The sequence below is a fragment of the Charadrius vociferus genome, unplaced genomic scaffold (assembly GCF_000708025.1).
Source record: "Charadrius vociferus isolate BGI_N301 unplaced genomic scaffold, ASM70802v2 scaffold363, whole genome shotgun sequence".
In the NCBI taxonomy this organism is placed as follows: Eukaryota; Metazoa; Chordata; class Aves; order Charadriiformes; family Charadriidae; genus Charadrius; species Charadrius vociferus.
Genome location: NW_009647942.1, coordinates 2,616,198 through 2,642,973, shown reverse-complemented (window position 1 = coordinate 2,642,973; position 26,776 = coordinate 2,616,198). Strand labels below are relative to the sequence as shown.

General features: G+C 37.2%; 1 protein-coding gene across 1 annotated transcript in view; it reads left to right on the top strand.

Moving 5' to 3' along the window:
* Positions 1 to 26,776, top strand: part of CPNE8 (copine VIII) — a 128,038-nt gene that overhangs the window by 81,047 nt on the left and 20,215 nt on the right. Inside the window, exons 12-15 of the mRNA XM_009883225.1 lie at positions 3,314 to 3,355; positions 9,273 to 9,348; positions 15,696 to 15,749; positions 17,979 to 18,040. Of these exons, the coding sequence (XP_009881527.1) occupies positions 3,314 to 3,355; positions 9,273 to 9,348; positions 15,696 to 15,749; positions 17,979 to 18,040 (234 nt within the window). The remainder of the gene's footprint in view (positions 1 to 3,313; positions 3,356 to 9,272; positions 9,349 to 15,695; positions 15,750 to 17,978; positions 18,041 to 26,776) is intronic.

The following is a 26,776-nucleotide window of genomic DNA, read 5'->3' as shown; positions in this document are numbered from 1 at the left end:
AAAACGGTATACTATCTCCATCCTCAAATATGTTTCCTGTTTCATTAATGATGATAATGTGCTCTATAGTATTTGCATTTTAAGAAATCTAGTCTTCAAGACTTCAGTATTTGTTTTCTATATTTTTTCTGTTTCCCCGTCAGTTAGAGCTGTCCTCAGAGGTTTGCTTTACTCGTAAGGAAACAGTTCATCTCTATATTCATTTTCCATTTGCACCTCTTACATGTGTGTAGAGTCATAGAAAGGTTTGGGTTAGAAGGGACCTTTAAAGATCATCTAGCACAACCCCCCTGCCATGGGCAGAGACATCTTCAACTAGACCAGGTTGCTGAGAGCCCTGTTCCAACCTGACCTTGAACACTTCCAGGAATAGGGCATCCACAGATTCTCTGGGCAACCTGTTCCAGTGTCTCATGACCCTCGTTGTAAAAAAATTTCTTCCTTATATCCAGTCTAAAGTCGTTCAGTTTAAAACTGTTTCATACACTCATAAAATCATTTAGGTTTGAAAACCTTTAAGATTGTTAAGTGCAACTGTTTACCTAGTACTGCCATGTCCACCACAACACCATGTCCTTAAGTGCCATGTCTACCCATCTTTTAAATGCCTCCAGGGATGGTGACTTGACTGCTTCCCTGGGCAGACTGTTCCAATGCTTGACAACCCTTTCGGTGAAGAAATTTTTCCTAATATCCAATCTAAACCTCCCCTGGTGCAACTTGAGGCTCTTTCCTCTTGTCCTATCATTTGTTACCTAGGAGGAGAGATGGACCTCCACCTGGCTACAACCTCCTTTCAGGTAGCTGTAGAGAGCGATAACGTGTCCTCTCATCCTCCTTTTCTCCAGGCTAAACAACCCCAGTTCCCTCAGCCACTCGTCATAAAACATGTGCTCCAGACCCCTCACCAGCTTCTTTGCCTTTCTCTGGACACGCTCCAGCACCTCAATGTCATTCTTGTAGTGAGAGGCCCAGAACTGAACACAGTACTCGAGGTGGTGCCTCACCACTTGCAAGTACAGCAGGACCATCACTTCCCTAGTCCTACTGGCCACGCTGTTTCTGATACAGGCCAGGATACTGTTGTCCTTCTTGGCCACCTGGGCACACTGCTGGCTCATGTTCAGCCAGCTGTCAACCAACACCCCCAGGTTCTTTTCTGCTGGGCAGCTTTGCAGCCACTCTTCCTCAAGCCTGTAGCACTGCATGGGGTTGTTGTGACCCAAGTGCAGGACCTGGCACTTGGCCTTGTTGAACCTCATACCATAGGCCTTCACCCATCGATCCAAGCTGTCCAGATCCCTCTGTAGAGCCTTCCTACTCTCAAGCAGATCAACACTCCCGCCCAACTTGTTGTCATCTGCACACTTACTGAGGATGCATGTGATCCCCTCATCCAGGTCGTTGATAAAGCTATTAAAGACAACCGGCCGCAGTACTGAGCCCTGGGGAACACCACTTGTGACAGGCTGCCAACTGGATTTAGCTCCGTTCACCCCGACTCTTTGGGCCCAGCTATCTAGCCAGTTTTTTACCCAGCAAAGAGTGCACCCATCCAAGCCATGAGCAGCCAGTTTCTCCAGGAGAATGCTGTGGGAAACGGTGTCAAAGGCTTTTTTCCCTTGTCCTGTCACTACAGGCCCTACAAAAAAGTTTGTCTTTCTTATAAGCCACCTTTAACTGGAAGACCACAATAAGGTCTCCCCGTAGCCTTGTCTTCTCCAGGCTGAACAACCCCAGCCCTCTCAGCCTTTCTTTGTAGCAGGTGTATAATCTCATAAATGTGAAGTCAACGCATAGGAGGTATGTGAGCTTGCTTATTGGATCATACTTTTAGTTTAACTGTTTCTATATCCTGTCTCAGTATCCTGATTCGTGCAATAGCCAGGTACGGATTCATCAGAGGGATGCTCAAGACCCTATGTGAAAACATTATATGCTTAAAATTTGTCATGAGGCATGTTTCTGAAACTTTGCCTATTAGTTATTGTTTTACACTGTGAAAAAATATTTTAGATCCATGTATTATTTTGGGTGTATAATGATCTACTAGTTTGCCTTTCAATTCTGATTTAAATGAAACAAATTCTAATTAATTCCCCTTTTGAAAAAATGTTCGCACCGAGTACTTGTGTGTTGGCCGACTTTACCGTTTTATTACCCAGCTTACCTGTCAGCTGCTCCTGATTGACTAAGAGGGGGGTGAGTATTCACACAGCGTCCAGGGCAATGTGTCACTTTGGGAAAAACTGGTACCCAGAGTCTGCCTCTGTCTCTCGCCCCAACCCCCCACCACCACCCCCATACCCTACAAACTGCTTGTCCCATTTCATTCTAGGAAGCCAGAGTCATAGTTGTACTGTATAATCTGATAGTTACCTAGTGTCCTCTGATGAAAGAACTAAACAACTATCCTTTTGGCTTTATAGGAATTTAAAAAAATGATTCTGCACATTTCTGTTGTCTTTGGTCAGATAGCCAAGCAGCCTCCTCCTCTATTGAGAGGTAAGGGGGAGTTTAAGAGGGGCGAAGTGCAGTCTTTAAAGAACTACAAATTTCTTTCATCTGCAGCCACAGACAGGGTCTTCACAACATCTTGGGTGGATCTCACACAGCTCTCATTCATCACCACTGCACAATGTTTAGAAGAGGTTAATACTGTCCACCAGATTGAGGTTTTATTGTATTCTGAAGTAGTTCCTTTTATTTAAGAACCAAATTTATGGACTAGAATTCTGTACTGCTTTAAATGTACTCTACTTTGTATTGAGAACATTGCTTTTAATCTACTTTGCTGTTTAATAATTTTGCGCTCTTATTCTCTGCACACTTCTCAAATATGGATATATTCCTTTTTTTCTGTAAGGCGTTATTACCTCACAGTAGACATACCTTTTCCAGATAATAGCATATACCAAAGAAACCTTCACAATAAGTTCCAGTTTGTTAATGTTCTTAAAAATTTTGATAATACTTTAAGGTTTAAAGAATCGTTTATTTAAAAAAACAAACAAACAAACAACCCAAACAGAAAATTCAGAGCATCAGCAAATTAAAATATATTGGTTAAACTTGCAATGTGTTTAATTATTTCCTTAGCTTCTGCTGTATTTTACTATTAATTTCTGAAGATGTATTGGGTAACCTGAGTGATTTGCTATTTTCTGCCCCAGGAGAAATTACTGGAAAATTCTACCTCCTGGAGGATTTGGCACAATTGCTGCACCCATATGCTATTAAAATACAAGTATTAGAGACAATCCTGGTACATTGTAATATATATTTTAATAGAGTTGTGTTTATTTTTTTTTAGGACAATTAAAGTAGAAGTGTATGATTGGGACAGAGATGGAAGGTAAGACATTAAGTCTATTGTTAAACTTTTAGGGTTATCCATGTGTATTTATACATGTTTAAAATGTATAAATGTATAGTGGCCAGAACAGGACTAGAGAATGGTTTTTATTAATATTTAGAGGTACAGGTATTGGCAAAAAAGTTTTGCTGTGCTACAGTTCTGTTTTGTTTTGCAGTTGTGGTAAATGCTGAAGTATTAGCTCATTTCAAACCTGATGTGCATATATACATACATGGAACAAGCAAGATCGAATCCTTTGTGATCTGTAAGATCAGTTTTGTGAATCTGATTATGGTATCAGTTAAGGTACACGTATGAAGAGAGGGATAATTCATTTTATAATCTTTTGCTTAAAACTCTGCTTCATAAACTGTTGCATTTCAAGTATGATAAAGTGTCTGAACCTGCAATTGCTACTTCATCGTTGCCTAGATATTGCAATGTAGAAACTACCTGTTGATTAGCGTAATTTCAGATTGGGTTTGAATGTTCATTTCCATGCCTGTCTTCATCAGAACATTATTGTAAACTCTAGAATTGGGAGACCTGGGTTTTAAATAACTCCATTGCTAGAAGCAGGATGGTGGAATATGCATGGAATTTCTGTTGCTAAATTCAAGAGGGGCAATGTGTTATTATTCAAGCTTGCTGTCTGTACTGAGTGTACTTTTTTCCTGAAGAAATTAGCCTTTATTTTGACAAACAAGGTAGAATTATTTTTCATCAGACTGGATTGGTAGCCTCTTGTTCTTTTAAAACTGTTTGAGCTTGTATCTTAATACTTTGTTTAGAAACAGTAGTCATAAATCATGGTACTAGAACTTGTATGTAATATAAGAATATGTTAACTATTTATCTTTAAGTTGGTCTGTCTTAATTATTTCCTATTAATCTTAATTTATATTTTTAAATATATGGATATGCACTTACATTTGGATTTTTAAAGAGTATGTTATTTATTATACAGTAATGTCTTTAATATTGCTAATGCAATTTACTTTTAGTATAATAGCTAATGATATTGTGCTTCTGTGGCCCAGTAGATCTTGTAATCATAATTTATCCTGTGCTGCCATTCATTTCCTTGCTGACAAGGTCCAAAACCAGTTTCAGCTTTCTTAGCTTATACTTTTGTCTTTTTGGTTTTATCATGAAGCCTGTTGATTTATAAGCATTCTTATCACATGTTTACCCTCTATAAATACCTGCTAGTGCAAACTGATCCTTCTTGATTAGATATTCCCTGGAGTGAAAAAAATAACATATTCTGGCAATTAAAAATACAAGGATTTAAATTAACAGAGCCGTATTAGCAAAAATCTCTGCATCACTGTAACAATTAATTTCTTTTAACATCCTCTGTTTCTCACTTAGATTTGCCAAATCCTTAAAAATGAGATATGTTTACACTTTGTGCATAAACCACAGTATATTTTGAAAATAATCTAACAATGAAAAATTATTGCCAAGTTAATGAAAAATAAAGATTATATTTTATTAAGGTATCAAACCCCATGTGCTGTCCTATTTCCTCCAAAAACTGAAATTGAGGTATGATTAAAAAGAAGAAGGAGAAAGTAATATTGTAAGTAGTATCTGACAAGTAATATTGTGTAGCTGCAACTCTGAGTGAAATCTTTAACATACTGTGGAATTCAGGCAGTCATTAGCCTCTACACTGTCCCAGTTTGAAATATTATCTGCTTTTGCTCATATCCCGCTCTGAATACCTATAAAATTAATATCTTAAAAAAAAAAGTGAAGGATACTATTTACATGTATTCTTTTTTATTCTAATTGTATGATTTTTTTTGCCTTTTGCTTTCTACTACTTTTGAATTTAGAAGCAGGCAGAATACTGACATCTTACATGTTCAATTCCTCAGAAAGATGAGACAGCGCTCATCTCCTGTAACTTCAGACAATGTAAAAATCAGACAACTAGATTGAATTAATCATTTAAGTTACTTCAGTAGCCCATAGGGGAAAATGGTATGATTGAATCCATCCTAACTGGTATAAATTGCCATTTGGTGGTGCCTATGACTTACTAGTGATTGTAGCAAGAACCTAAGTGCCTAATTTAATTTTGACATTGCCAAATGTATCTGAAGTGAATCCCATTCAAGAATTAGTCTATCATTTTTTTGTACAATGCTGCTGTTACTCCGTTTATATTCATTTGCATTTTTGATGAACTCTTTATTTATAAGCAATTGTTACAATGGCCGATAACCTCACTAGGCTCAATCTGTCTGCTCCAAAGATGTGCTGGCTGGGCAGGAGCAACCTTTGAAAGATAATCAGAGAGCCTGCTGGATAGCAAAGCAAGTTATACTGAATATTGCGGGTTATTCTGCAGTCAGTAAGGCAACATTACTGCGCAAGATTTCTGAATCTTGTCTTGACTTTGACTTCCCGAGTCTTGACTTAGAGGGGTTTTTTTCCCCATTCTGTGTTATCTGTGCTTTGGGAAGACGGTGCCAGGGTGCTTTGGGTTGAGCTTCTAACTGTCGTGTTCATAAATTACATTGTTAAGAGTAATTGTCTATTCTTAGATCTCATTTATTTTAAAACATCACTTAAAATTTCTCGACTAAATGGTAATACAGGACCTTTGTAACATTAACACTATTAGTTATTAAACGTTTCTTTGTTTCCAACCAGTTTTTGCACAAAAATTATCGAAATGTGAACCACTTGTTCTAATTGATACCTTTTATGGCTTCTAAGAGCGGTGAAAAACCCCAAAATATTTGATGCTATAAGAAGTCACGAAAATTTGGTTTGTTACTTTGGACAAGCCCACTCGCATGAAACAGAACGACGTTTTTGTTGAGTGTCCTTATCAATGAAGTGCTTGCAGACAGGTCTTACAGAAGGAAAAAATAAGATGAAGTGCAACTTCACATCAGCAATACTCTGATGTTTTTATTTCTCTCTGGAGGCTTTTTCACTAATTTCAGAGAAATTGATACTTAGCCTACACGGTGCAAAAGCCATTTCACAGTCTTGACGTTTATGATCTGTTACGCAGATAAGTGCTTTTTGCGTGAAATTAAAAACTGTAAATATTATCATGCTAACCAGGGGCCACTGAAACATTCATCTGAGAATCTAAACACTGTAGGAAAGATTGTGAATCTCAAATTCTAGGCTTTCTCACCTTATTTCTAGTTCTCCATTTTCATCCTCCTTCTCCAGCCAGACAGTTGATTTTTAAAGTATTGCGCTTTTCCTCTTACTCATTCGCATATTTCTGGTGATGCTCATCATTTCCTCTGTTATTTTTTTCCTTTAGATCATTAAAAAAATCAAAGTTAGTACTATTCTGAGTGATATTCAGTACTTCAAAGCATAATGCCAAAAGTGGAAGATTAGGGAGATGGGGTTCAAGTGATTATTTTATGTGCTGAGTCTCTGATTTAGTGTTCTGATATGCCACTCTTGAACAAAAGTCTTTAAGTCTAGGAATATTTGGTGTTAGGAAGGCAAGGAGAATAACTTCTTTGGATTCTTAATCCAGAGAGTTAATAAGGAGATCCATTTGGTGAAGTGTGATCATGACTGTTGGGAGGGATCAGTGCCTTGCTTTTCTTAACAAGTTATACTTTCTGCAAAGGCAAATGTCCAACAAGCACTCATCTTTCAGAGCCAGCCTAGTGGAGGGGCATACATTGGTTTGAATACTGAGTGTTAAGATCCAGGTTGATGATCTTTTAACTGCAGAGAACTGAGAGTGGTTATATATGCCCATACCTTTTTAACGTGATTAGTCAGAGGAATTATATCTTTCTAGCTCAATTCTTGGCAGTCTGTGTATATCGCCACAAGGAAAGGAGCTTTTCCAGTGTGTCTTAAAATTAAACAAACAATTACGTTTTAGCAGCACAGATATTCTTTTTTTCCCCCCAGAGACAGCCCTGTCTGGAATTACTTACATTTCCTCTGTTTGCTACAGCATGTTTGTAGGTAGTTATTGAGCTATTGTTTGAATTTCTGCCTTTGAAATATACAAGCCAACTTGAAAATTTAAGGTAAGAACTATTATGAAAGGAAAAGGTTCCTCTTTAACCAAGGTTCATTTTTCTCCAGGGCCATGGTTACCCAAGGTTAAATACACCTTATGTGCTACAGCCCGTATAGAGCTCAAGTTCCATAGCCTGTATGGCTGGCTTCTTCTTTTTCCCTGGTTAAATAGTCGTTGCAATCTGGAGACCATTTGATCAAAGGAGATGATACCTCCTAAATATGTTTCTTAAGAAAAGTCTTAGTCTGTCTCTGAACAATTTCCTGATCTCCAAACTGGAGAGTGTTTCATGAGAGGTGGTCCCTTCTGAATCTGAGTAATCAGTAATATCTTCACCATATAGTATTTCTCAAGCTTTATTACTGGATACTTTGCTTATTTCATGTGCATTAGCATGATGACTGGACATTTTAGTTGTTTGTTTTACATATTTTGTGAATTCATGCTGGTTTTAGAAAGTGAGATTTATATTTGGCTTTTTTTTTCCATTTCATTATGAATAAATGAAGAAAGACATTTTGTGTTGCTATGGATTGTTTCCTTTTTTTCTCTTCTTGCAGCATTCAGATTTATTTGAATTTGCTTTTAATATTTATAGCTTAATTAGAAGTGTGCTATATTTCTTAAAAACAGAATTTACAGGTGACAAAGTGTCGTGGTTTGGGAAAAAGAAATTGGTTCTGTTACATCGCAAACCAGGACATTAAGTCATAAAACTTTGAATTTCTATTCTAGTTTACCATTGAAGGGAAGGTAAAAAAGTTAGTTTCATAGCTCACCAGATGTGGAGGCAGAGTGCGGAGCAGATAAACCACCTGGTTAGGGAGCAACTGTGAAAACAGGAGATGGGGGGAGTGGGAGTTGGAGCAGCAGTGAGGAAAGTTCCACTGGGAAGAGTGGAGAATGGGGACAGGTCTTGTGACTGCTGGGAGTTGTGTAGCCAGCTGTTAGGCACTCAGCCCTGCGGTCACTTCCATTCCAGGTACCTGTCTGAGAAACGAACCTGCAGTTCAGTCACTTTGGGAAGCCCTGTGGTTTCTGTGCCCCAACTCCCCGACCCCAGCTGCCTTTTCAGTGATGCTTCAGCCACAATGCTCCCTCTGGCCACCTTGCTCACTGTGGCTCCTTGGCAGCGTGCCATCCCCTGGGTTAGATTTGACAAACCCTCCCTGGTTTTCAAAATGTGGGTGACAGCACAGGAGTGTTGAATGTAGTCTTGGAGCAGGAATAGAAATTAGAAAGGAGAAGCTTGATAATCACTGCTTTAGCGTTAGGTTAAGATCTACTTTCCAATGGTGTCTAATACCTTAAGCTGAGTAGCCTCTGTGGATTGCTTTTCTCCTCCCAGATGGGAAGACATAGCAGCTGAAATAAGCTTTGGGTCTTCCCCTTAAAAATGCCATTCAGTTACACAAATTCATCGTGCTTGTCTTTTCTGGTTTAAGTTACCCCTTTCACTCTCATAATACCTCCCTTTCTCTCACATAGTCTCACGCACAGTTCAGAGTCTGTGGTGCCAGTGGTCATCCAGTGGGAAAATGGTGATAGTCTTTGATAGTCCATTCCATTTTTTTCAGATTCTGTAAGCTTACATTGGGGCAAGATCACTAATTTACAACCTAGTCCTCATTGTGCAGTGAAGTTAAGCGTAAGCCATCAGAAAGATTTAAGCTAATACTTCTCATCTCTAAATTTTTATTACTAATTGAGTGAACACACAACGGAGGGACGCATAAAGATTTTTAAGCAAATTATATTTTTTGCCATTGCTTCTTTCTTGGGTGTCAGTTGATATCGGTTGTGCTTCTCTCTTTCATAAATAGATGTAATACATGTTTAAATTACTAAGTGCTGTACGTTTGATTTGAATTTTTTTTTTAACAGCCATGATTTCATCGGAGAATTCACAACAAGTTACAGAGAGTTGTCAAGAGGGCAATCTCAATTCAATGTGTATGAGGTAAGTATTGTAAGTATTTACTCACTTTCTGGAAATAAATGGGAACGGTTCCAATGTTTTCAAGGCAAACTGGTCAAATCTGCACAACACTTATCAAAATCACATTTTGGAATTATTTTGCATTTCTCCTTTTACAAAGAAGAACAGAGAATCTAAAAGCCTTGTTTCATAAAAAGATTTAAAGACAAGTACGTATGTGTGCATGTTTATACATCTGTGACGGGGCAAGAAGAGCACTTCAAGCAGCGGCTTGGTGTGACATAACTTGAAGCAAATACTGGCTTACTCCCGTTTGTGTACAACCAATTTGTCATTTCATTCTCCTTTTGCAAACTGTTACACGTGTTGTATGCTATTTTCTTCTATCCAAAGAGTATCTGGTGATTCCTACATCTGATGCAGTCACATGCTTTTGATTTTAAGTGCAGACTTTAGAATCTTAAGAGTTTTGATGCTTTTGATGCAGGGCGTACAAGTGACAGAGGATTTAGCTTACTTATCGGTAGGGTTTTTCATGTGGTCAGTTACCATCTTTGCTTAAAAATTTGCATCTCATTTCTGGTTTAGAATTCATACATCTTTGAGTTACTGGGATTGACAGGCAGTTTTCAATTCAGTTATAGAGTTTTATATTGTTAGATGACTTCTAACTGTGGTAAGAGCTTGTTGTGTATTGTAGGTGAATGCAGGCTACGTCCACATTCCCTCTTAGTCTTCTTTATCTTCTCTTTTCTCCTCAGGGCCCTGTGGCCAAAATTGTTCAGGTGTGTTTATTTCAGATCTAATAAATCCCTAGTTCAAGACTTCTTTCTTAATTTAGTCCAAGATTATTTGGATTTGCAAAAAAGTAAACTTTTTTTTTCCAAGATCAAACTTTACTAAATCTTCAAAATATGCTGTAATTTATTCTTAGAAGCAATCAATGAGTTTGTGTAAACATAAATTGAGATGCATAACCTTGAAGTGTCATAAAGGGACTCATTTTGGGCATTTTTTTTGTTTTTTGAAAGGTCCTTTTAAAAATTATCCCAGATTTGGGCATAAAAAAATGACTGGGGAAAAAAAAAGACGTCTAAGCATTACGACTCCTGCATTAAAACTTAATTTTTAAATTAATATCCCAGAAAAATCTCAGTCTGGAATGCAAAATGTATTATAAAATTTCAAAATGTGTTAAATAAGGAGAAGTAACAGGAGGAGAAGATGTAAAATGTATTTTGTCACTGAGAAGAAGGGACAGTCTCTTCCTAAGGAAATACGTTACATTCTGCAGTGTTAAACTCCAGCTTATGTTTTTATAGATCCAAAAAATTTAATTTTCAGTTTTGATTTTGCATAACTTAGATGAGTAAGAGGGAGGGAGGGAGGAAGAGGGAGAGACACGGGTAATAGGCAACTAAGTCTAGTTGCCTGATTGCCCTGTGTTTCCTTTTACCCTTCTTTTTTCACCCAGCACCTAAGCATCCAATTCACCCTTCTGATGATAGATATTCATGAGGCATTTGCACAAAACCCCACAGCTCTCTTGTGATACTGATGTGGTGGTGGTGTTTGGGAAGAGGTGCTTTGCTTACTTAGAGCAGTGTTACCATAAAGAGATACTCCCTGCAAGGGCTCGAGTAGCCATTTTCACGTGGAAATAATGCATGTATTCCGGGCATCTGTATATTCCCTTTTGTGAAATACATGCTATTGCATTTTCACATACGTATGCATATGTCCAGCCATTTGTGTTAAAGCTTTTTAGCACCCTCCGTCTCACACATGCTCACAGAAAAAGCATATGGATTGTGCCAGATACTTTCAGTTTCTCTAAGGTGAAGTGCTGAATCTGTAGGTTTTGCTCTGTAGGTCTTTCATAGCCCGACTTACTGAGATTTGCAAAGAGCCGCCTTTGTTTTATTTTTAACTTCACTATTTTGGTGTCTTTCTCAGTCAATTCTGTTCTCATTTTTGCTGTCTTTTATTTCTGGGTACAAGCATTCATACAACACAAGAAAACTACAGTTTGGGCATGGTACATTCTGTGCTGTATTTATTTTCCTGAGGTGTTTATATACTGGGAAGAGGAACCTTAGAAGAGTCCGAGTATGAAGTTCATGTTCAGTGCTTCAGATCAGAGTCATGAATCCAAAGAACTGTGTGTTATAGGTAGACTTTTTGGGTGTGCATTTTTATTTTTTTTTTACGATTTCCAGACAGTATATCTGTGTGCATTTTTATTTTTTTTTTACGATTACTCTGATAACTCTTTGGCAGATCCCTTATGAAAATAAACTGATTATAAAGTATGAGCTCTTTCGTCCCTTTCAGAGTTTGTAATTAATATTAAACATGGTATGGTCCAGTTTTTAGTTTAGTTGTGTTTTCCTGTCTTTCACATCGAGGAGGCTGTAGTCTGCTCTCTAATGAACTTACAAGATGCTTGTATCAGTTGAGTAATGAACATAACCCAGGAAAATGCATCATCTACTGAAGTGCCTAAGGGAAAGATAGGAAAGGTGACAGTGCATTCTACTAGAAATTGCCTGCATTTTGCCTTGGTTCTTGGAGCCTTGCTCTTTTGGGTTAGACCTTGACTCTTATCCCCGTGCAATAGATTGCTGTCACCTCACCACAGAAAAAATGTGCATTCCTAGGTCTGAGTACCAGCAGAATTATCCTAGTTAAAAGCATTGGAAGTGACATTGGAAAATGTCATCATACATAGAGCCCTCCTGCACTCTAGAAGTTATGGTAGCATAAAATGGGTCCTCTTACTGCATCAGCAGTTTCAACCCTTGTCTTATATAATGCAGACCAAGTACAAGAACTGAGGGAAAAATAATGCACTTAATATTTTTTTTTCCCCCTGTTGTTTTGGAAGTCCCTAAAAGTATTTCTTCTTACTTGTATTCTGAAGCTCCTTCCCAGCTTCTGCCTGGGACATTGTGTGTGATACTTATCTTGGTATTTCTTTAGTGACACTATCCTTGATCTCCAGTGTTACTAGAAGCCAAGATTTTGATCTTATCCCTCCCTCCCCACCTTCCTCAGGAGAAAGTAATATATAAGGCTCTCCAACATCAAAAATCATCATATGTGCCATCCGAAAAAAAAAAAACAGGAATAGCTTTTTCCACCAAATCTCCCTTTAACGTAGTCTTGTTAGTATGAGCATCTCCTCTTTCAAATTAGCAGCTAATTTGCCTTCAAATTATACTGAAGGTAATACAGGCAATTCTATGTGATGCCACCGGGTGACTTCTGGATTCATACGGGCTGTAGTTGCTTTTGGGATGGTTCCATGACTAGCTGTCTTGAGGACTGTTGTTCTATTTCCTCTTTGTCCATTCTGGTAGGAGAGCCTATTCACAAATTCAGACTCACGTATGTGTCCAGATTTGTGAAAGTCCTGACCAACCTGTCTGCAAGATCTTCATTGATTCAATATTAATCCCATGATCGGAACTTCTTTCAATTCTGCTTCTCCCAGGGGTGATTCAGATGTAAGACAAATCCAGCTAATTAGTCACGGTTATCCCAGTAGACAGTTTAATTTCAAGACCTCTTATGTCCCTCAGAATAATACTTAAGACCTTCTCCTGTGTTTTAGGTATGCTTTTTGAAGGATTTAGGTCGGCTTCTGTATTTGTACCACGAGTTCCAGCATCATGCAGTTTGCATGCATGCTATCTCTCAGAACTGAAATGTATTTTTTCTTACCTATGGAAAGATATTCTTGCTAATAATGAGAAGACAAGCCTGTGTGGCTATAGCCTGCTTTGTTTCTGTATGGTGTGCAGATTGTTGTTATTCTTTGAGCTACCCTTTAATTGGACTCAGACTACTGCCGTTACACTTCCGTATTTTGTAAAATTTTGTATTTTACCATCACAAATATGATGGTTTAGGCAAGCACTAATGCAAGGTAGGGAAGGGGGGTGCTGCAATTATGTGCTGCACTTTTATTTTAAAGATGAGCAAAGGTGCTGCTGTGCAAAGCGGGACAAAGATAACAAAAAGCCATGGGGTTTTTTTCTTATTTAGATCCAAGATAAACCCAAGAATTGCTGTAATTTACAGCAGTTTTCGATGGATAGTGTCACAGCACAGATTACTGTGTGCGGTGAAAATGTCCTCTCCTGTTGTATCACTGACATGACTCCTACCCTACCAGGAATATTCTGTCATAACATCTTAAGTCATTTTGCAGTTTCTTAAATATAGTATCAATATCTTACTCCCAGCAATAGCGTACATTTCCTGAGCATCTCGTTTGCCTCCCCACATTACAATCCTCAGTACTTTGGTACTGCTTCTACTTGGTCGGTCTGTGCAATATCAGAACAAGAGACTGGACAAATTCTTTTGTGATTGTTTTACATCTACAAACTGATTCAAGGCAGGTAGAGAAATTTGTGTTTCACTGAGTGTCCCATATTTTCAAATTAGAAACATTGCTATAACATACTCTTTTCAATTGACCTGTTTTTAATAGGTAAGAGTTTATGTAGCTTCCTAGGTTACTGCAGGGGTGTAAAACTTTCAGAGGCCAAAAAATGTTTTATTTATAAAGTAATCTGAAATTTGAGGAAAAAACCCCATATAAATATTATAATAAAGGTAGTACCTGGATTTTTAGGAGAGACACGAGCTGTGATTTAATTCACCTTTGATCCCAAGTAGATGCCATGTTCCCTGTAATATTTCACTCCAAGTTCTGGTGCATTTCCTAGCAATTCCTAAGAAGCCAATTGTCAAGTTACCTGAAGCAGAAGATTCAGATGAATCTCCTTTTTGGCATTTAATGACTGCTGGCAAGAAATATGCTGTTAACTCAGGCCTGACCACTGGATTCTGGAGAGCTGTGAATGAAGGGCCACAGGGCAGGCAGGCAGTCTGTTACTTTTGTCTTCCTTTTCTGGGCAATCGCCAGTGGGAGTCACTTTCTGGCTAAGATTCTGGGTCAACAAGAATTATTTCATTGTGTATAAACCACCATTACACAGATTTAATCCATCGCTCACCAGTCAGGACACTGTTAATAGCAGGGGCAGCGGTTATTTGGGTTTTTTTAAATGTTTAAAAGGCTTATGTATGTGTAAGGCAGTACAAGCCTTGATCAATACTTACTGGATAACTGTGTGGAATACTGGAGAGAAAGAAAGAGTCGCTCTCGTTTAACCTGTTTGGGAAGACCTCCAATGATAGTTATCTCTTTCTGCCTTACATTTCACATCTGTTCTGTGCTCTGCAAGGAATATGATCTTTAAATGTAATTTCATTTTGGTTGGGGGGAGAGAATTTTTGGAAGACGTATTACTAGTTTTCCTATTTTCAGGCAAAATTGTGTGAATATTTTATAGCAGTTAAGTGACTAAGATTTCAATTGGGAATGTTTTCATTCCTTGTCATTCTCAGAACATCTGTGAGTAGTTTACAGTAAAATTTGGCAGTAAGCCACAAGGATTTGAGTTTCCTAGTTATATAGGAGATAGTTGATCAACCTAATTAACAAAATAATGTTTTTCTTCCAATTCCATGTGCAATTTTGAAAAAAAGCAAGAGTGCATTTTAATGTGTATGTAACAAAACTGACTGAGGCTTGCCTTTGAATGGGTAGGTATTCAGAAGGGAAACCATTTTTATTGGTGGCTACAGTGAGAAATTTTATAGGTGTGGGTTCAAGACATTCAGGAAAACTTTTTAGTACTTTGTAGTCCAGTTGCATGAAGAATCTTGTGTATGGTGAGCGCACTGAGCCCCCCCAACTCCTGTATGCCGGCCAGGTTGTGGTCTGTGCCATTTTCATGAAATTACTGGCTCGTTTCTATTCTAGCACAGTCTGATTTGTTCCCCCAATTGCTCTTCCTGTCAGCCAGATCCTGTGATTGCAACAAATAGAGAAACTAGGAGAGGAACAATTCTCATGTTTCTCAGATAATATTGAGGAAAAGATGGAAACAGATTAACTGGAATGTGAAGAGGTGCATTGCGAGATGAAGAAGTGGTGACACAGTACACTGAAACACTGGAATCAGGAATGCAGAAAAATGCAGAATCTGTGAAAATTCAGTTTCACTGAGCACTCACCTTTAATGAATGCTCTCACCTCTGTTGCCCCACTCCCCTAGTTGTCAAATGCGAATAACAGCACTGGCTTACCTAGCAGGTACCATGAAGATAAATTCACTGTTTTTCAAATATGCATCTATCCCAGCATTGCGATGCATAAGTAAACAGTATGCTGAATAAATTTAGGATCCACTGAAAATAAGCTACTTTCTGCATTGAAAGTATCTTAACACTTATCTCTATGTTGAATCATAAATCTTATGCTTCAATATTTGTGTCTGTGTTTCTAGGTAATAAATCCAAAGAAAAAAGGAAAAAAGAAAAAGTATGTTAATTCTGGAACAGTAAGTAAATATATTTTATGTTATTGGATGCTTTGCTTTTCTATTGAAACGGAGTTGACTTGTAATTTAACAGGATTAGAATAGAATTTTCTGTGAAGGCCACAACAGTAAACTATTTACTGTTATACAGCATTTATTTTCAGATTTTTTTTTAATTTGAAGAGTCTGATAAAAGCTGTGTCCAAGTGTGCTGTTAAATTGCCAATGATTTCCAAAATGAGTTATACCAAAATTTCAAATTCTTGAAATTACTGGACTAAACACTATTAATTTTTATCTGCAACATATCTGCATTTTCAAAAGGCAATTTTCTTTCTAAGTTTAACTGCTGAGTTAGCATCAGTAAAAGCTAGTATGCTAGAGTCAACGTTTTTTATTACCAGCAGATTTTTGTAAATTTATGTTGAAAGTTCTGTTAGTGTAGTTTGGGATGAGAGTTTAATGTTCTTTTGTTCATGTTCCATATTCTGTTTTATGAACCATTTGCTAGCAATGCAAATAATACCCTTCAGCACTTTCTCAACTTCTGTGTTCTGGCATCCATGATGTTCAAAACATCATTTACAAAAAAATGAAGATAAATGTTGAAGAATTGTATACTGGAAAACCTAATCAGATATAAGATATGTTTTTTGAGAACACATCCACCATGTGTGTTTTTTTCCACGTGAGCAGTTCCACTGAAGTCAATAGGGCTGTTTTCACTCTGAACTGTAGCCTTGAAGGAATGTTTTGTCATTCTCATGTTCTTGTATAAATCTGTTCATCAGTAGGAAAAAAACCACTTATATTATACCTCTGCTTTAAGTTGTAAAAAATAGGCAGAAGCAGGTTGTCCGTGAAAATTTGCCATACAAGATCTTATTCACTAGATAATTTTTTTTTTCTGACATAATCCTTTTACTACAATTTAGTGTGTTAAAATAAAGTTCTATTATGCTAAATTAGTGAGTCAGAAACTTACAAAGTGATTATTTTATATCAATACTAAAAGTAAATGTACTCAAAATTGTAAGTATGAAATCTGGGTTAGGGTACAGAAGAGCAAAATAGCGTTTACATGTTCAATTTTCCTGTTGATTTGGGTTTAAAATATTTTAACACCTTCACATGTATCTCTGCATGCAAAAGAACATTCTTTACTCATGTTTGAACAGCCAAAATCAACCGTGTCTTATCCTTTGTCTCAAATTACATGGAAATTTCCAATAAACAATTGTCAGCAATTTTCTTCCTCTTTCTTTATCTACGAATGTTCTCTACTGTTGGTTTCATAATTTCTTTTCTTTGTCAAGTCCTCTTTGCTCCCATTTGCCCTTACTTCTTAGTCCTTCAGGCTTCCCTTATGCTTCTCCAAATTGTGACTTTCCTCTGTGTTTGTCTGCAGTTTTGTTTTTCTTTTCCCTGTCGTTCACCCAAGATATTCCTTATCCTACAGATTTCTAAATTTTCAAACCAGGCACCAAGACTGTCATTCTAACTAATAGGAAGTTGGCTTCTGGAAAACTTTAAATAAAGTGGATATAGTTCATTGACTGCTATCTCACTGCTGCTTTTATGGACTGTGTACATACAGTAGCCATCTCAATTCATGATTACTTAAGGGGTCATTTTCAATTCCGACAGACAAACTACATACTAAGCAGAAATGTTTCAGAATACGTTTTTCGTTTCAAAGAACGCAAAGAAGTTAAATTTAAAATTCACTGTATAAAACTCAGAACATTGCTAGTCATTGTCTGTATGGAAGTAAACACCAGCTTTTTACTAGATTTTTGCATTCTTGGCTTGCATCAATACTCAATACCACTTTTAGTGTGAGATAACAAATGACATAAATAATTGTAATTGACTTATTTAAACAGTGTCGAAGTACTCATAGAATAGATGCATTATTACATAGCCTGTCTAGCCTCTAATATTGATCTGTAGATGTAGTGCACAGTAATCAGAAGACATGCATGTGGTAGCCTGTCCTGGAATACAATCTTCCATCCCTTACCTTTTGCTTTTAACCAAAAGCAGTTGTAGTAGACTTACAAATTTGTCTCTTCCCTTTCAAGAACTGGCTATTGAAATGGTTTCATTTTTTTTTAATCTTCTTTTTTCCCCTAATACTGTAGGAAATTATGTCTTAAGGATAGAGCTCCAAAAACATTGTGCTTATGTCTCTACTTGTTCAACTGGGAAATGACAATTCATGTCTGACTCTCTTTTATTTGCTTTCAGGTAACATTGCTTTCCTTCCTAATTGAAACAGAAGTTTCATTCCTTGACTATATTAAAGGCGGGTATGTGATTGGCAACAAACCTTTCTTGTTTTCACAGTCTCATTGTAATTCACTAATAATTTGTGTATGTACTTTGCATATGATGACTCGAAGTAATATCTATAAAGAGCTGTATTGTTTCCTTATTTTAGAGTCTGTACTTTCCTACATAAAACCTGCAGATAGTTATTGACGTAAGTTAAGTTATGGAACTTCGCTTATGATGTTGGAATTGGTGTTAGTACTAAAACACTGAGATTGAGTAATAACCTCTGATCAGCCAGTGAAAACTGAATTAACCAAAAGGGAATTATCTATATTCTATTGAACTAGTAAAATGCTGGTTTATTTCTTCTGATTGCACTGACCTTTGGTGCATTTAATATTGGCATTTATTTAGACCCTTTCACTTTCGAAGGCATTTTTTCAATACTAATTATGTAAAATTTATGACACATTCAATTTCTTATTTATCGTCATTTTCCCAAAACGGAAGTAGAGACAGAAGCATCAAATGGCTTACCCTAGAACATGCCTGGAGATGGGATCAAATCTCAGAAATTCCTGGCTCTTAACCTCCCTGCCGGAACACAATTCTTCTCTGAGATAAATGGAAAGAATTTTTTATACATTCCTAGGCACTTGGTGTGGATTTTTGAGGGATACAGTCTGAATATTCATTCCACATTTATTTTAGAGCATTGATTACCTGTGAAGAAACAAGTTACTTTTTTTGTGCCAGTCTTCAACCAGGCTTCAGCTGAAATAAAAAAGAAGTCTGTGTTGTGTTTTGGCAGTAGCATTATAAGGCTTTGTCTTTGTTCCCAACAGTGGTAATCCTACAGATGAGAATGTGCTTAAGGTTTATTCCTAACACATTCATCATTATAGTTCATTAAGTTAAAGTGACGCCCCCAGTCATAATTGTTAGCTACAGAGAAACTGTCAGTAAGCTATCTCGACTGCCATTGTGTTCAAGGTTTTAAAAAACCACAACCTGAGGTTGTACTCCGTACTGAAGCGATAACTTGCAGAGGGAGCAGATCATTGTTAAGATGTACTCCAAACTGTTGGCCTTAACCCATGGGCTGCTGCAGAGTGTAATTTTTTTCTGTCTGAAGGACTAACAGCCTCTTTGATGTTTCAGTTCTCCCAAATAGTTAAATTTTAAAGTTAGCAAATCCAAATTCACTGCTGTTCGATCTCCATCCAAGAAAGCAAATATTTTCACTAAGGGTGAATTCAGTCTGTTGTATATCTCAAAGCACTATCTCTTTTGGCTCATTAAGATTAAACCTGACAAGAATATGTTATGCATAATACTTAAAAATGGTAATGCTTAATTAGGGTTTTTAACATGGATGTAGCCATATTCTCTTTAAAATTCTTATTCAGTATCTTTGGAGAAATTTGTGATTTGATTTGCTCATTTGCTTGCTCCTTGGTAGCTGAACATACTTGCTCATTTGGATACGATGCAGAGCCTCTGCAACATTTCAGATTTGACTGTTTTGTATTACAATGTTGTAATGGGAAGGCAAACCACAGATCCGGGTCAGGCCCAGTGACTGCCAGGCAGGCCCACGGTGGACGAGGCAGGGAGGTCAAGCCAGAAAGTCAGTCTATGGGTCAGGATCTGGATTAATGGAGACCATGGCTAGGTATGGGCTTGCCTGAGCTGGAGACCCACACTCCTCTGAGTAATAGCTCAGGCAGAGACTGAACGCTAAACTGAAATGGGGCTCCTGAACCGATGGGGGGTGGGGTGTGTGATGGAGGGCCGAGGTGAGTCTGTTTGGGGCCGTTAAAAGGCTTTTTAGTACTCTAAAAAGTGGACCCCTGAGTGTACACTTTGTTCTAGGATGCTTCCGGACTGCAAACTATCAGTTCTTCTAGAATTGCTATGCTTACCTCCAGTTCCGTTCAGTTAACTGGAAACACTGCTGCTGGAATACTTCTTGTCTATGTTGCGCTCTGGATCCTACAGTTTCTCCTCAGAGAGGATTTAATTCAGTTGTTGATGGCATTTGAATGTGTTACAGTTTAGCAAAGGTAAAACTTCCTAATGTATGTCAGTCATGCTGTTAAGGTACTACTGCATATTTAACATCTGAAGAATATGTTGACTATATACTATAAAATTCTATCAGCGCTTTTGCTTGACAAGCTGTTTCTGAGGCACCTAGATTGCCATGGTTAGGAAACCAGTTATTTCTGTGTTTCTGAGTCCATTTCCAGTGGTCAGTACAGCTTGTTGTGCCTGCTTTGAATGACTGTGAGCAACAGATAGAGAGCTACTTGAGATAACAGAGAAGGACTTGGAGCATCAAGTACTTGGAGCATTCTGGATGTGAATTCTGTATGAACAGTCGTGGTCCATCTGTAATGGAGCCCTTCTGATTTGTGCAAGTTTTCTGTTTTTACTAGAGAATCGTAGAGTTTGAGAGAAACGGGTTACTTTTATTAGGACTGCTGTGACCTTTCTCAGGATCATTCCTGTTGTGGACTTTAACAGAAGTAGAAAATGGCCATCCATCCAGCCATCCATCCATCCATCCATCCATCCATCCATCCATCCATCCATCCATCCATCCATCTTTACCAAAAGTTTGTACTGAATGAAGTATATGTATATACAAATGCATGAAGAAACAGTTTTACCTCTAGTGTAGCTGTTTGTTCTTTGAAGTGTGTTGTACATATATGCTACAACCATCTTATTCCCTATTCATTCAAAATTCATCTCTACAAAAAGAATGTGTATAAGGAACTAAAGAATTAAATTTTATATCTAAATTTGGAAAGAAAAGAATATAGTGGGTGGATATGTAATCTTTTTAGGGTGGTTTATCACATTTCTCACTGAGATGTAACAATATAACTTAATAAACCTAATTATCTACAATCTAAAGACAAATAATAGAAATATTGAATACAAATAATACTTTGTTGTCCTTACTGATATTTTCTGTATATCTCTGTAACTGGAAGTCAAAGAAGACCTGTGATATTAATAATTACTGCTAAAATTTTTTTCGTCTCTTTTGTATAAATAGAATATAAATCAGTGGAATACTCTGTGCTTAAAAGTATAAGCAGTAATACTTCCTGTTTAATTATTTTATATAGAATCCTGTTTAGTGGTTCAGGCAGTTATTTTTATGTACATGCCAGTGAAAACTGTAGAAGTACTCGTATAAAATGTTACCTACCTTTCTGCAACCTATATACAGTTTTGTAAACATGACCAGGAGGCTGATACTCAGTCATTTTCTTGGCTTCTGTCTGCCTTTGTTCATCTCATTTAATGCTACTACATATCAGTTGCAGTCCAGTTGACAGATTTTGAAGGAAGGGGAAAGAGAAGATTTTGTCATTAATCAGTCTGTTTTCCCATCAAGTATGTCCTCCAAAATTGCTTTTTTAGTTCCCTGTTTTTCTTCCTTTTAGTTAGGCAAGGGGAAGAAAACACTGATTCTGCAGTAGGCACAATATTGGCTCTTTCATAAATGGATGCTTATGAAATACTTCATGTTCAGAACTTTCATTGTAATTGATTTGAGGTGTCTAGAAATAATACTGATTTAATGGAAATCTTGACAGCTTTAACCAGGACAAATTGGGATTACAGTATTGATTTCATTTATGTTTTGAGTCTGCATCTGTTTAATTGGGATATTCCATTATAAGTATCATCAATATGACTGTTGTTTTTTTAAAGACCTTTGACGAATGATATAGAAGTTTGTCCATAAACTCTAATTTTGTTTTAGTACATAACACTGGATTTTATAGCAGTATGGCAGGAAAGAGGTGGATGTCTCTTTCGCATCTAAATATTACATCAAATGGTGCCATCTTAGTAGCTGACTTTTCCTTACTTCTTGATACTTAAACACATATTTTTGCCATACTGACCTTCCCACATTTTAAATAGGTACATTGAAAATTAATGTTTATTTCAAAATCAGATTTCTCCTGCCACTCACCAATTAATAACATATTCCTATCAAAACACCCCCAAATGTATGAATAAGCTCAGGAATGTAAGGGATATGGCCTTGAAGAGGAATGCAATTGAAATTATCCTGGTTTACAGGAATGAATGTCAAACAGTTAGTTTATAGTCTGCTCTGGTTTTGTCTGGAGGAAAGACCAGGAGCCAAAAGGCTGCAAGACTTAGTGAACAGAAAGGATATTTCTGTGCAGAAGCTTCTAGCCTGTTTGACTTATTAGAGTAGGGAGAGAGCTAACAAATTACTCTAGGCATTTGTAAATCAGTAAAATACAGGAGCTGAGTCCTTTTGCAACTCAAAAATATTAAGTCATCTCTTCTGTCTGCAATTAGTGGAGTATCATAGGAAATATTTTCCTCCCATCATGTTAAAAGCCTTACCTTCATCCAGGTTTTTGGAAATGAACACCCACACGTTGTTTGGGTTCTAAGAGCTTTGGACATACATTTTAAACTGAATGGTATTGAATCATTGATGGTCAAAATGGAAATTTAGAACTCCTTTCATGACAGCTAACCAGTACACCATAATGTAATGGCATGCATACTTGATGTTTGGAGGAGACCTGGTGTGAGATACAGTTATGAAGCAAGGGCTGCCATAGCTACATATTTTGGAGGCTTTAGCATATCTTTCTTGTATCCTTGGTGAATATTAAGGAGTAATAAGACTATATAAGAGGAAGACCTTGTAGAGCCTTTATCAGAAAAATCTTTTTTATGTTGATATGACATTTGGCCAAACAAGCATCTGCAGAGGGGAAATGATAAAATAACTGTCGCTGGGGACTTAAATGCCATGGAGAGGATACAGCCTCTTGGTAGTCTTAGTTACTCCATTAGCTCCTTTGTAGAGTTCTGCACAGTAAGTTGTCCTCAAAGCTTCAACAGCTCCCCCCTGCTAACAGACCAGCTGGTTGTCACTCCGAAGCCACGGGAGAAAATTTGTATTTTGTTCCAATGTACTGTTTAAAAAACCCTAATCGTTACCAATATTATCAAGCCAGTTAAAAGCTATATCCAGGCTTAGTTTGTTGCCTTATATATACCAGTGCTGACAGAGCTCTTATTAAAAGATGATAGGTTTCACCTTGCTCTCCCAAAGAAATAAAATGGCTGCTCTGTGGTTGTGAGGTGAAGATTACCGTTCCTTTTGAGATACTTTCTTCATTTCTCATGGTAGTTTAGGGTAAAATTACCTGTCCAGGTATGAAATCGATCATGTCTTTCTATACCAACTAAATTCTTGCAGAGTAGTAGTGATCTATCCGGCTCTGAATCCATAAGGCACATTGCTGTGCTTGGATAGTCTACCTGAGTTCTCCCTTGGGACAGGACATTCAGCAGCTCAGCCTGCCTAGCCCGGTGGCAATGTTTTAGCGGCTTTTGTACAAAGCCTCATTACCTTGCAACATCACTGATCACTTTTAATGTAGCTCCTTGGAGTACTATACAGCTGGAAAAGTGGGGACACAGCCTTAGCCAAAGAATTTCCTTATCAGAAACAATAACTTTTGTTATCTTGATGTGTTTTAAAATTTGCGTCATTTAATCAGGCCTCTAAATGTGTCTCAAAGACTTCAATTTTGTGTGCTTTTTTAAATTTGGAGCATCCTTATTCTGATTTAATGATTTTTCAGCTAATGTCCCTTACACAAAATACAGTAATCAATAATGTTATTAAAAAAAAAAGTTCTTGTTGATGAATGTTAATACGTTAATAGTAACAGTAACATGTACTTGATACAACCTAAGAATTAGTCTGTTAAAAGGAAATAAAACATGTAGTAGAAATAAAAGCAGCACAGTGGACTTGCAGATATATTCATTACATTTAATTTGGTTCTAGAATAACATGTGTTGCCATGAAAACACTTCTTAAAATGTCATACAGATTAATTTCCCAGTCATCCCATTTGGCTTCCAAAGTAGTTGTATCTCATGTTTTCATGACACAGCTTTTAAATTAGCCTTCCTGGATTAATGTTTTAGTTATGCCTGGTTAATTTTTTCAGTCCTCATGACACAGTAGAGAAATTAATACCTTTTCCTAATAATCTTTCACACAAAATACACATGTTCACAATATTACAGCTGATTTTGAAAATATTTTCTCTAGTGGTGCTAATATGAAGTTGAATTGTTCATTTGAAAGACCCAGTTTTGTGTTCAAAAAGGGTTTAATTACATGTCGATAATTTTGACAAGGGTTGACCTTTATTTTGTACCTTTTTGCACTTTATTATTCCTTTCCTCAGAGGCCACGGGTGCCTTGTGTAACTTAGGCTTCTATGTCTCTTTTCCATGAGATTGTATTCTCAGAGGGATGTTTCTGATATAGAATCATAGAATCATTTTTGTTGGAAGAGACCTTTAGGATCACCATTAACGTAACACTTCCAAGTCCACCGCTAAACCATGTCCTGAAGCACCACATCTACACGTCTTTTAAATACCTTCAAAGACAAAGGCTCACCCCCTCCCCCGGGCAGCCTGTTCCAATGCTTGATAACCCTTTCTGTGAAGAAATTTTTCCTAATGTCCAATCTAAACCTCCCCTGGCACAACTTGAGGCCATTTTCTCTCATCCTGTAACTTGTTACGTGGGAGAAGAGACTGACCCCCACCTCACTACAACCTCCTTTCAGGTGGTTGTAGAGAGACATAAGGTCTCCCCTCAGCCTCCTGTTCTCCATACATATGTTGTATGATATATGAAACAAAATGGACATTAAAAACATAGGGTGATCACAGTGCAGGTTTGCCCTAACAGAGTTTGTTCTAGCTTTCCTGGTTCTCTGTAAGACATGAAGGACATTCTCTGTGGTCATGAGTCCATATAGAAAGTGACAGTTGCATGAAGAGTGGGATCCAGTTTCCTGAACTATATAGGCATTTGATGCCATTTTAGACTCCCAAAAATTTCCATGGTGTAGTAAGTACCCTAGGGGCTCTAAAATAACATTAAGAACCTATATTTAGGAAACTGAAATCTAATCTGTGTATAGTTACCCATGAATTGTTGAAATCAAGTAACTGATTTAAGTTCTTGCTTGTTTTTGTATAGCAGTATCATCCAAATGTACATCCAGATGGAAACAAATTCTAGAGATGTAGACATCTGTTTTGATCTTGTTTTATATCATGATTTTTATAGTTGTCAAATTGGCAGATACTGTAATATTCATACTCTTCTGCTTGGACAAAAATCAGGGTCCAGATTACAGTGGACTGTAAACGGGAGAGAGAGCTTTTCTAGTTAACTAGATGGGTTTCTGTCATCTGGAGCAGTATGCATTTAATACAGATACACTGTTTTGAGGAATACTCCAGAAACTGATGCTGTCACTCATTACCTGTAGTCACATGAAAATTAACTTTGTTCTTTTTGCCATTTGATTTGCTCTAATATTTTTTCTTTTACTTTTGTTAGCCATTTTCCTTTTTAATCTTCTTTTTACTGTGCTTTCTCTTGTTTCTGTTTTGAATTCAGAATCCGTGAAACTATTTCTTTTTACCAAGTGGATCAAAATAGCTGATCCAGGAAATGAGTTTACAAATAAGTTTTGCTGTTCTTATGCAGAGGAAAAGCTGTTTGAGGTTTTTTTTCACAGTGACACATTCTTCAGTACGCTGAAGGATTTCTGTACTTGATGTTCCCAACATGTAATGCTTGGAGGAGTCTTGTTTTAGTCTTCAAACGTTACACCACACCAAACTCCTTAAAATTTAAGTATGGGGAGGTTATAGTCCAGAAGCAGTTTTGCTTTGCAGTGCCAATAAGGACTCTAAGCGTAAATCTAGAAATTATATTCTATTAGATGGTTTTTTTGTTGTTGTTTTTCCTAACCTGTTCTTATCTGAGGAAGACAATTTTTCTGCACACTATAGTCATGGTGGTAGAAAACTAGTTGACGTGCACTTCTTAGGATCTTTATTCTTACAACTAACTGACAGTGCAGAAGGACATTGTGGTTAAGAGGCCACAGGGCCTGACATTTGGGTGCTGATCAAACAAAATCTGGCTTGTGATGCCATTAAAACTTTTGCGGTGAAACTGCATAAAGTAGAATGCAGGAGTATTGGCAGAAAAATTCTCTTATAAAGCTTAGGTCTCTGAACTTTTCAGAGGTTGCAGCAGCTTTCACTGGGTTTTTTTTGTTGAAGTCCATATTGCGGCCACAGCAGTTTTAGACACATTCTTTGCTGACCATGTTCCAATGACTTTTCTTGATACTGTGGGTATTGGTTGGCATTTACCACTTTTTGGAGACAGAGTCCACCGGTAACCTAGCTTAGTTTGTGTAACCCTTGATCAGTACTATCAAATGATTCCATGTGATTTTTTTTTTTATATATATCCAGCTTTTTATGAAATAAATAGTATTTTCTCTAGGCACGTCAGGTTATTTGAGCAGTAAAACCACTATTGCAAGGCCAGATGTCAGATTGTTGATGTTTAATCTAAATGTGCATGAGTTAAATCTGTTCAGTAACATTCAAAGAGCTTTAATCTTTGCTAATTTGGTCATTAACTTCATAGTCACACACACTGAGAGATTTGAAGGAAGATATAAAAGACTCAATCTGAGTAAAAAGTCAATTTTCAAATTCATACAAACTCTTTTTCCTGATAGAGTCTTACTAGCTAAGAGGTTACCTCCAGAACAACAGTATTTTGTCCTGAAGGAAGCTGCAGAACAGAACTGCATTTAATTGGATTGTCACTCAGTAAAAGTCTA